This window comes from Cebus imitator, unplaced genomic scaffold, assembly GCF_001604975.1.
Source record: "Cebus imitator isolate Cc_AM_T3 unplaced genomic scaffold, Cebus_imitator-1.0 Scaffold6, whole genome shotgun sequence".
Taxonomy (NCBI): Eukaryota; Metazoa; Chordata; class Mammalia; order Primates; family Cebidae; genus Cebus; species Cebus imitator.
The window spans coordinates 14,005,430-14,017,222 of NW_016107321.1; the positions used below are offsets into that span (position 1 = coordinate 14,005,430).

At 40.6% G+C, this 11,793-nt stretch overlaps 1 protein-coding gene across 1 annotated transcript in view; it reads right to left on the minus strand.

The window, feature by feature from the left end:
- Positions 1–11,793, minus strand: part of PLEKHG1 (pleckstrin homology and RhoGEF domain containing G1) — a 164,136-nt gene that overhangs the window by 73,693 nt on the left and 78,650 nt on the right. The window contains exon 3 of the mRNA XM_037742241.1: positions 7,752–7,852. Within this exon, the coding sequence (XP_037598169.1) occupies positions 7,752–7,852 (101 nt within the window). The remainder of the gene's footprint in view (positions 1–7,751; positions 7,853–11,793) is intronic.

The window sequence follows — 11,793 nt, forward strand, 5'->3', positions numbered from 1 at the left end:
AGGACTGCATCATTGTGAATAATGCACAACTGCACATGTGCACCAGGACTGCATCAGTGTGACTAATGCACAACTGCACATGTGCACCAGGACTGTATCAGTGTGACTAAGGTGAAATTTCACATGTATACCTGGAATGCATCAGTGTGGCTAAGGTGTACCTGCACTTGTGCACGAGGAGGAAGAAATAACTCACAGATTGTGTTTTGTATTCAAAACTAAATTAGAGTCATCTTGCCTTTAGGATTTGGATATTTTCTCTTTTCCTGTAGTAATTATTCTAAATATTTTCTCCTTTTTGAGAAGGACTGTTAAAACAATTATAAAGTTTCCTACTTGAGCTCAGGTGCCTTAGTTGGGTGGGAAATGAGAGGAAACACTGTTCTCATTTACAGAACATACCACATGTGAAGCTTTTCTGAACCCTGATGTGAACTTTGAGGCAGGAATTATATTATGACCTTGAATCTTCTATCCCTTTACACTGAGAGAGATTGGAGGATGCAGCCCCTCCCCTTCCGGTCTGCAGGATTCTCAGCAGCACTTCCCTTTCCCATTGCCTAATCAGCTGGCATTTTAACCCACTGCATCCACAGACACATGTGCAGGGAAGAGAAATTACTGCAATAATTTCACTCATACTTTCCAGGCACTGGTCTGGAAAAGTCCAGTTGAAAAAAAGTGTGGGTAAAAATATCTCTACCATTGTACAGAAGTCAGACATTTTGGTGGTATGGAAATACACTAGAAAAGAAAACGATTCCACCTTCCTTTGCCTTGCTGTTTTATGTATCCCATGATTTCACTCCCTAAATTACAATCAAGGAGAAGAAAAAGCGTGGCCCAAAGAATTTCTTTTGTCTTCAGATATGTGTTAGTTGCTCTGTAAAGTCCCCCTCAGACAAAATTAATTGCACATTCCTCAGCATTCTCAAAGCATTCTGTTTCTTCCTTGATTATGTGACTTATTGCCTCTGTTGTACAATGGTGTCATTCATCCTTAGACTATTAGACTAGTCCATGGTTTCATACAGAGTAATGACTCAACATAGGTACACTGAATAAAGAAAAGAGTTGAAGGAAAAAGGGGAGTTTTACTCTGATCTTCTGAGGGAGGGAGGGAGAGAGCTTGGATGATTTTAATCTGCTAAGAAACAACCGAATGTCTAAAAACAGACGTTCAATGTGGAAGAATGATCTTTATTTCCTCACTCTTCATTCTTAAAGGAAGACTCAAATTGCAAATTGCAGTTTACGTTTCTGTATGCCAAGAGAGGGCTACTTTCTTCTTTCTGTCTCTCTCTTTTTATTTTTTTTTTTTAGTTATACAAAATAAATGCATTTGATACTTTAGAAGTTGGCATTTCTTTTTGGTTTGCAGTAAAATACTGGATTTTAGGCAGCTAGTTCAAATGAGAAAAGTGGTTTCTTTGGACTAACCCAGTTTCCTGACCTCGTGGTTATTTATTCCAGACACCAAACAGAGACTTAAATTTCTAGGTTACCATGGGAATTTTAAGAGAAAGAGATATTTGGGTAACAAAAAGAACACAAAAATAAAGTTTCGATTGTATTCCAAAACATTTCATGACAGATTTTGTGAAATAGCAATTTAAATCTAGTCATATACCAAAAGCAAACAAAGATAGGACAAGGAAAGAAATTATATTCTACTGTCATTTATGAACATGCCTGAAAAAATTCTTCTACAAATATAAATAAATTGGGCTGGGCACAGTGGCTCCCTCCTGTAATCCCAGCACTTTGGGAGGCTGAGATAGGTGGATCAAGGAGCTTGAGACCAGCCTGCCCAACATGATGAAACTCCGTCTCTACAAAAACACAAAAATTAGCTGGGTGTGGTGGCATGTGCCTGTAGTCCCAGCTACTTGAGAGGCTGAGGCAAGAGAATCGCTTGAATCTGGGAGATAGAGGCTGCAGTGACTCAAGATCACACCACAGCACTCTAGCCTGAGTGACAGAGTGATACTGTCACAAAAAAAATAAACAAAAATTTTTAAAAAATTTAAATGAATCAGTGCCTAAATATACAAAACATCATGACTGGGTAGGGTTTATTCTACTAATTTTACATATGATTCAAATCATAATCCCTATTAATAATATTTACCACATTATGAATTGAAAGAGTAAAACTGTATGCTAACTTTATTAAAGACATATCAAGCATTGAATAAAATTCAGTATTTACAATAAAATCTTAGCAAAATAGGACAAGTGTTTGTCTAAAACCACAGCAAACATCACATTTAAGGGTAAAATATTCCTGCTAAGGCCAAAAAAAGGATAAGGATGCCAACATCTAAACAATATTGTATAGGAAGACTTACCCAAAGCAATAAGACACGAAAAAGACAATAAAGGGTAGAAAGAGGAAAAGAAAATTTTCTACAAATTTTATAGTACTATAAAAGATGACAAAAAAGCTTCCTCCTCTTCACACATCATTATCTACACAGAAATGCAAGAGATCTATGAACCATTCTTAAGCAGGAAAGTTGAGAAAGTTTGTTACAGTACTGACATATAAAAAAATCAAAAGCATTGCTAGATGAGAATAACAGCCAAATTTCAAAAAAGGAAAAAATGTTCTAGTCCAAATAACATCAAAAGCTATAAGTATCTAGGAATAAAGTTTTAAAAGTTACATGTATGAAAAAAACATCAAAGTTGCATGTATGAATGTGATGGAGAAATTACATTATCAGAAGAAATTTTAAAAGGCTTGATTGAAGACATATATGTTTATGTATGGAATGACACTAATGTAAAGATGGCAATTCTGTTGAAATTAATCTATAAATTTTAATGCAATTTCAATAAAAATCCCAATAGAGTAGTTCAAGGAAATAATAAATTAAAAAAAAAAAAATCCCTTGACAGTGCAGAGTCCAAGAAAAGCTAAGCCAGTGTTGAAGAAGAGCAACGTGGGCTTGATCATCAAAACTGTGTGGTATGGGACAAGAATGGGTGGGCCAGTGAAAGAGAGAACACAGAGCCTAGAAACATCCGCGTAAGTCTTTTTTTTTTTTTTTTTTTTTTTTTTGAGATGGAGTCTTGCCTGTCGCCCAGGCTGGAGTGCAGTGGCATGATCTTGGCTCACTGCAACCTCCGCCTCCTGGGTTCAGGCGATTCTCCTGCCTCAGCCTCATGAGTAGCTGGGATTACAGGTGTGACCACCACGCCCAAAAATACAATAATTTTTGTATTTTTAGTACAGACAGGGTTTTGCCATGGTTTCACCATGTTGGTCAGGCTGGGCTTGGGCTACTGACCTTGTGATCCACCCGCCCCGGCCTCCCAAAGTGCTGGGATTATAGGCGTGAGCTACTGTGCCCGGTCCACAACTTATTTTCAAATAAAGCCCAATTAAATTTAAAAGACATGTCTCATGGTAGGAGATATTTCTACCTCACATAATCTACAAAGATACTATCCAGAATTCATCAAGATCTCCTATACAAGAAAAAGAAATATCCCAATGGAACAATGGGCAATGGACATGAGCCAGGAAATTGCAAAAGAGAGCAAAGTGGCCAACAAGAAAAGATGCTCAATCTTACCTCAATTGGCAAAATGCAGAGACAGATCATCCCCAATGGCTATTACATAGCAGTTAAACGAACTAGAGCTATAAATCCCCAAAACAATGTTGAGTGAAAATAAGCTGTAAGTTGGCACCATGTATGCCATATTTGAAACAGGTGAAAGCATGTGACTTCTTTTATTTTTTGAGACAGGGTCTCACTCTGTTGCCTATTCTGGAGTGCCATGGTGCCATGATAGCTCACTGCAGTCTCAAACTCCTGGGCTCTAGCAACCCTCCTGCCTCAGTCTCCTGCGTAGTAGGACCATGGGCATGTGCCATCATGTTCTGCTAATTTTTTGATTTTTTATAGGGATGGGATCTCACCATGTTGCCCAGGCTGGTTTCAAACTGCTCGGCTCAAGCAGCCCTCCCACAGCATGTTACACATTTTAAATAAATACTTGTCTATCTAGTGATGGCAACAGTACCATGCTTGGGAAAGAAACCCCAAGCTTTGGATAGCAGTTCCAGCACAGTTGTATACCAAGCCAACTTACACTGGCTTGCCTGAGCCAATTCTGCTCATCTCTTCTTAACTCCGTGTTCAGCGATGTTGTGTTAGTAACTTGAAATCTGCTGTGATGGGTGTTTATACCACAGAAATCAGCACAAATTCCAGATCCTAGCTTCCCCTTCCCCATGCTGGATAACTGGTTTACCAACACACCAGTGTGCCATTCTCCACAGAGCGGCATGTGACTAGGATGGGTATGTAAGTGGATTCAACATTATTTGAAATGCCTTTATGCATCCAACAAATTTTAAAGCAAATATAGCCCAAAGACAGGAGTAATATGATAAATGAGCCACACCCAACTCTTTCACAGAATGTCTTTCTGTGCTTTTCTGTATTTTGGAAATCTTTACTGAAAAAAGAGACCCAGTCAGTTGAATTTTTCAGGCCAGCATAATACCATTTCTTTATGCCCTCTCTAATTTTAGATTTAAGTCTTATCTAGTTGGCCACAATATTATTATATGATTTTGAAAAACTTGGACCTGAACTAATAGGAGCTGAAAGTTATTACTTCAAGCTCCAACCAAAGATTTGAAATTGATACACCCATTGATTGGTTGAATCCGGGAGGCGGAGGTTGTAACGAGCTGAGATTGCATCACTGCACTCTAGCCTGGGTGATACAGTGAAACTCTGCCTCAAAAAAAAAAAAAAAAAAAAAAAAAAAAAAAAAAAAAAAAAAAAAAGAAAAGAAAATAAAGAAAATAACAGAGACGTGATTGAGGAATATAAATCTCAGTCATCCAATTCCGCAGACTGGGATCCATTGCAAAGATCCCTTCTTGCTAACTTGTTCACTCATTCATTCATTTATTTCAGACAGAGTCTCACTCTGTTGCACAGGATAGAGTCACTTATTTATTTGAGACAGAGTCTCACTCTGTTGCCCAGGATGGAGTGCAGTGGTGCAATCTCGGCTCACTGCAACCTCTGCCTCCCGGGTTCAAGTGATTCTCCTGTCTCAGCCTTCCAAGTAGCTGGGATTACAGGCATGTGCCACAACATCCAGCTAATTTATTTTTGTATTTTCAATAGAGATGGGGTTTTGCCATGCTGGCCAGGCTGGTCTCAAACTCCTGACCTCAAGTGATCTGCCCACTTCGGCCTCTCAAGGTGCTGGGATTACAGGTGTGAGCCACCGGGCCTGGCCTCATTCTTATCTTTCTTTAAATTAGGAGACACATGAAGATTTAAACTCCAGGATTAAAAGCCCCTCCTGGAGTAAGCCACAACTTCATGAAACATGCCTGAGAAGCAGGGCTCTACTCTGGCAGGAGGGCACATGGCTAAATGCCTGGGGTTTGGAGTCAGAGAGGCTCAGATGATGCATATGAAGTAAAAATGCACCTAGTGCTCTATGGCCTCTGGTATGGAGCAAGCACTATAAATATGCCTTACCATCAACTCACAGCCAAACCACAGAAGACCTAGGCCAGGGGCCTCCCGGGACCTAGCCCTCTTGCCTTTTTCTAAGTCAGAAGGCATTAGTGGGCTCTGAAACTAGAAACTTCAGGGGCACACAGGATTTTATCATCAGCGACTGCGCCATGAGGGCCGGCTTTCACACCAGCACATTACAAGTAGTCTCTGGATTCTCTAACTCAGTTTTTATGCCCTTCCTCTATTTTCTGTTTAGTTTGTTTATTTTATCTAGACTGTGTATCTCAACCACGGCTGCACTTTCCAAACACTTGAGGACCTTTGCAAAGTTCTGATGTTCTGGCCTCACCTCGACCAACGAGTCAGAATTTCTGGAGGTAGGATCCAGTTTCCCAGGTGATTCCAGTGTATAGCCTGGGCTGAGAAACACTGATGCAACATTAACAGACTGTTTTTCGAAGTCTAACTGAGTCAAACAAAAAAAGTGCTGTTCTAACACTGATACTTCCTACACCCTAGGCTTTCAGAATGAAAGGATAAGGCGTTTCAAATCAAGGAACATGTCTCCCAGAGGCCAGGCTTGTGCGAGGTGTTGGGATTCAAGGTTGGCCAAGGAGACGTGAAGCCTGCCTTCAAGGAGCTCACATTTAGCAATTTTGGTAAGCCGAGATGGGTAGGACTGAGCTTGCATTTACAGCTGAGTCACAGAATGACAGGGCATTGCAGAATGTGATGACGGGAATTCGCCATCACATAATCAAGAGCATCACTAGCGTATATTTTGGTATTTCCTCTGTGCTGGCACTTTCAGTTTATCAGGTCATGGGAGCTTCACCACAACCACAGGAGGGAGATTTTCCTACTATTTCCATTCCTTCCTTCAATAAACATTTGGATACCTCCTGTGGGCCAGACACCATTTCAGACATTTGGACGGTAAAAGAACAGACTCCTGTCCTTATGGCACAAGTGTTTTGTGAGTCAGGGTGGAGAGGAAAGAAACAACAGGCACAATGTAAACGTCAATCAGATAGCCCGTTAGAAATTGATGAGCGCCATGAGAAAAAGGAAAAGTGGAGGGGGTAAGGTATGTGTGGAGACTCAGGGAGCCTCAGTGAGAAGAAGGATTTGAGCAAAGACTTGACATACCGGAGTTAGTTCATTTCATTCCATTTGCAGATTCACCCAACACATACAGGTGGCTTTGCTGGGATGCAAACTCACATAGGTTGAACACCAGCTTCTGTGCCCTTAACCAGCCTACTAACTTGTCCATCCATCCTTCTGTCCATCTGTCCTTCCTTCCCTCTTTCTTTCTCCCCTTTCTCCCCTCTTCCTTCCTTTTCTTTTCTTTCTCTCTGTCTTTCTCTCTCTCCCCCTCCTTTCCCCTCTCTCTCTGTCTCTTTCTTTCTTTGATGAAGTCTAGCTCTATCACCCTGGCTAGACAAATTGCAGTGGTGTAATCTTGGCTCACTGCAACTTCCACCTCATGGGTTCAAGCGATTCTCCTGTCTCAGCCTCCTGAGTAACTGGGATTACAGGTGTACGCCACCACACCTGGCTAATTTTTATATTTTTAGTAGAGATGGGGTTTCACCATATTGTCCAGACTGGTCTTGAACTCCTAACCTCAGGTGATCTGCCCATGTCGGCCTCCCAAAGTGCTGGAATTAAAGGTGTGAGCCACTATGTACCCCCTGAGTTTTCTTTCAAGAAGCATTAATATAATAACTTATTTATTCACCGTCTTGTTTGCTATTATAATTTTCTAGCCTAGTATCTGCTACATACTTACATTTTTAATTAACTGATTGAAATTATCAATTCAATTGAATTAATATGTCATGATTTGAAGTATGTATTGTGTTTACTGCATCCAGCCCACTCCCCAGGTAGAAGAAAAGTTATAGAAAATGCAGTGTAGCTGGGGATCCTGGAGACTGAGCAAGTGTGTATTCTTAGGTGTCCTGTTCACGTCATGTTGCAGAAGAAAAGATGTCACTGCCCTGCCAGGGCAAATAGGTTTCTTCTGAGCCAGGAGGAGGGAGACAGAAAATATGGAATACACGTGAGACACATAAGGAAATAAAGATGCTTCTAAGTAGAAAGCTTCATGGCACAAAAGCCCACAAAAATGTATGAGGCTGAGTCAGGGGTTACAGGTAAAGTTTTCTTAGGCTGCATTCATTTGAGAAATTTTTATAATGTTTCTATGTAAGAATGATCTTTTGAATATTAACTTACCTATTGAAGCGGTAGATATCCTGTATGTTTCCAAAAAGGGCTGATCTTTCTTCGGTCCCCATGAGAAGTTTTGTTTGGTCCCTGATGCAGTCAAGGTAATCCTATGAGATCAATGAGAAGGATGCCTTAAACACTCCTGTCCTTTCCAAGTCATCTTTAATTATGCCTACTGAATCTTTAATATCTGTTTCGAGTCATTATTATGCTAATGTGCTCATTAACTCTGAGAGCACACAGTTGCTCTCTTATTACTGGCCCTAATACTCACCTATTTATAGAATGAAGAGTTTTAGCAAAGAGAAAGCATGTAGCATACATTCCTTGTTTGTTTGTTTTTGAGATGGAGTCTCGCTCTGTTGCCTGGCTGGAGTGCAATGGCACAATCTCAGCTCACTGCGACCTCCACTTCCCAGGTTCAAACGATTCTCCTGCCTCAGCCTCCCGAGTAGCTGGGATTTACAGGCTGTGCCACCACGCCCAGCTTATTTGAATTTTCAGTAGAGGTGGGGTTTCACCATGTTGGTCAGGCTGGTCTCGAATTCCTGACCTGGTGATCTACCTGTCCCAAAGTGCTGGTTAGGCATGAGCCACCACGCCCGGCCTGAGTATGGTACACATTCTATCTACCTCCAAAATATATTAGAGCTTCCCTAGATGGGTGCCACAATGACCACCGTGCCAATTCTGTCCGTTTTGGCATAACCACATTGTCCGCTGCTTCCTTGACTGATGTGTATGATAAAAACATACTTTAAAATTCATATAGTGAAAAACCAGAAATAAAAATTCTGAACTGAAAGAACTGTTTTAAACATAACCTCTGGGTCACAAAACTATCTGTTGTTAAATTATAGAACCAAATTCTTTTTTCAAATATCAACTTACTTTTTTTAAGTGAAAAAAATAAGTGTATAACTTACTTTTTTGCTCTCTGCTATGCTGTTAATGAGCCCAAAAACTCTCAATTGATTTTGTATGTTTTAACACAGAAACAGCTCCCACACAAATCTGCTGTGGATTCAGACCCGTAATGGGTTAAACTGATGTGGCTAAGAAGCAATTTGAACTGCTGAGAAAGAGGAAGGCCGCTTTCTGCCCCTTGTGTGCTAAAGAGTTCATAACTGAGTGTTCCCTTTTCCCTAGCAAGACTTGAAAAAGGATTCTGTAGGAGGCAAGAAAACAATAAAGAAAAAAGTGAAAACAGCTGAAATAACGTAAAATAAAAAATAAATACAGTCCTTGCCCGAGGCTGAACAATGAAGTATGGCTCCCTCCCAAACGTAACATGGTGATCTGCAGCATTTAGAGGAAGTAACCTTGTGAAAAGTCAACCAGACCATGAAAATCCCAGCACACAGCCACATTCCAATGTCCCACAGCAAACACAGTCGTATTTAGATGCGGCTAGAGAAAGGAGAAGCTGAAATGTCAGAACCATCAGCTAATTGTTTCTTACACCTTCTAGTAGTCCACCTTCATTCTCTCATGTTCTTTAGGTTCCTCCAATGCAAAACAGGCAGGGCTTTCATCGTAAACTTTCTCAAGTAGCACATTTCACAGTTTGCATCAAATCAGGTTTCATTCTAGTTCTTTCATGCTAAAATCACTGTCACGCATGAACCAATGTTCATAAACCCTTTTCAAAACAAGCTTGTGGTAACAGCTTTTCTTGAGAAAGTAGTCACCTCAGTAAGAAACTAGATTCAAAAAGTTTAAGAGTAGTTGGCATTAAAATCCCCAAACAGCTTGGCCTGTTCCCCTTACTGTTATAAATGGAACAATCATAAGAGCTTGAGTACCTGCATAGGATAGACAGGCCCAAATAAGAAAAACAAAAGGAGCCCAGAACTGCAAGAATGGTACACTGTGAACAACACATAAAACCTATACTCCCGCAAAAATAAATAAATATTCATCGAGATTTCTGTTAAATTACACAGGTGCAAAGGGATGGACTGACAACGTGGAGTGAATGCTTGTATTTAACAGCAGCTTAAGAGTTTGCTGGACATTTTGGCATACTGTATACAAAATTAAGAAGGTGAAACAGGAGGATGTGGATGGGCACTAGCCACACCAATGTGGCAGGATGAGGGGCAGGCAGAGGTGACAGATGCAAGCCACAACATTTACCTGGCTGACTTCAGAGGCTCCGCAGTGGGGCTTAAAGGGAGAATGAACAACCCTTTCTCTCACTTCAAGTGTGAAGCTTGCTCATTTGCAGAAACTTGATACTAAATTCTTCATGTGAGAGAAAGATTGAGTAAAGGGGCTTAAAGAATTTCATTTGGGGTTAGAGACAAAGAACCATGGCCTGCATCCAACAACTGATGGCCCCTCTCCAGCTCTAAGAGTTTCAAAAATCTCTGACTCTACAGTAGAGAAACTAAATTTTAAAAGTTGCTTGTTTTCAGAAATTATTGAGAAAACAGATCGTGAGGAGTCCACATTTTTGTGGGCCACTCTAGAAAACAGATCAAAGTTGTATGGTCATAACTTGCTCCCCCCACTGATCAGAAGAAAGTCTTTTAAATTTGATACTTTAAACCTAGACTATTTCCTGAAAACTACTGTGGCATGCCCTGCATTTGCAGCTGTAATCATCTGTAGCCAAAATGAGTGGTTCGAAGCTCAGTGATAATAACAGTTCATCCTGTGCTATAAATGACAGAGTAAGGACACCAACAAAATTTATTAGAGCCTGTCATTCTGCTTATTAATTTTATTGGCTTTTATGTAAACACCTGTGGTTACCCTACTGTTAACGGCTATGAAGCATCAATTTAAAACTTTTGCACTGAGGCCAGGCACGGTGGCTCACATCTGTAATCCCAGCACTTTGGGAGGCCGAGGCGGATGGATCATGAGGTCAGGAGTTCAAGACCAGGCTGGCCAACATGGTGAAACTCCGTTATCTACTAAAAAATACAAAATTATCTGGGCATTGGTGGCTCGTGCCTGTAATCCCAGTTACTTGGGAGGCTGAGGTAGGAGAATTGCTCGAACCAGGAACCCAGGAGGTGGAGGTTGCAGTAAGCCGAGATCACGCCACTGCACTACAGCCTGGGCTACAGTGTGAGAGAGACTCCATTTCAAAAAACAAAAACAAAAACAAAAACAAAACACTTTTGCACTGAAAACAATTACTCTGCAAGAGGATCAATGAATTTACTCTACTTTGGTGAGGGAAGGAGCAGAGAGTTAACACACAAAGGGGCTTTTTACCATTTGAATGATTTTCTGTGATTTAAAATTTCCCCCATTTATTTTCTCATCAGTTTATGTCCTTAAGATCTCTACCATTGTAAGATTTGCACACGAGGGTCCTCCTCTAACTTCTTCATTCCTTGTAATGTCTGTTATTGAAATATCCAAGCAGATATTGAATCTGAGTTAGTTCTATTCAAAGTATGGGAGGTGGCAGGAGCCGATTTGCAAACTGTTTGCTGCTGATCTACACGGAGAGAAGTACAGACATCAGGTGAGCACGTAGAACTCTTTACAGTAGTTTACCGAATGATTTAATATCTGTTGAACCTAATAATAAATTTGTGCTTGTATTTTATATATCTTACTCTTCCTCTAACTTTTCCAGTATTCGTTTTATAAAGTGTATTTTACAAAAGAATTGGGAGTGACAGACGGAAAGAAAACACACACACCTGCCCCTCACCATGGACAGTTTGCAAAGCTCTGATCTACATAACCATCCAGAAGCGACATGCTGTAGAAAGAACTGAGACAGAAGGCAAATTCAGCGCCGTTGGGAGCTTACCTTATTTCTGAGATCCCAGAAATACTTTAGTTAATGGCTCCTTCACTTCCCTTTTTCCTCTGATATCACATTAAAATGCTTTTTTGCTTGTTTGTTTTTTGAGAGTAAGTCTTGCTCTGTCACCCCGGCTGGAGGGCAGTGGCACAATCTCGGCTCACTACAACCTCCAACTCCCAAGTTCAAGCAATTCTCCTGCCTCAGCCTCCCAAGTAGCTGGGATTACAGGTGTGTGCCACCATGCCCAGTTTATTTTTGTATTTTTAGTAG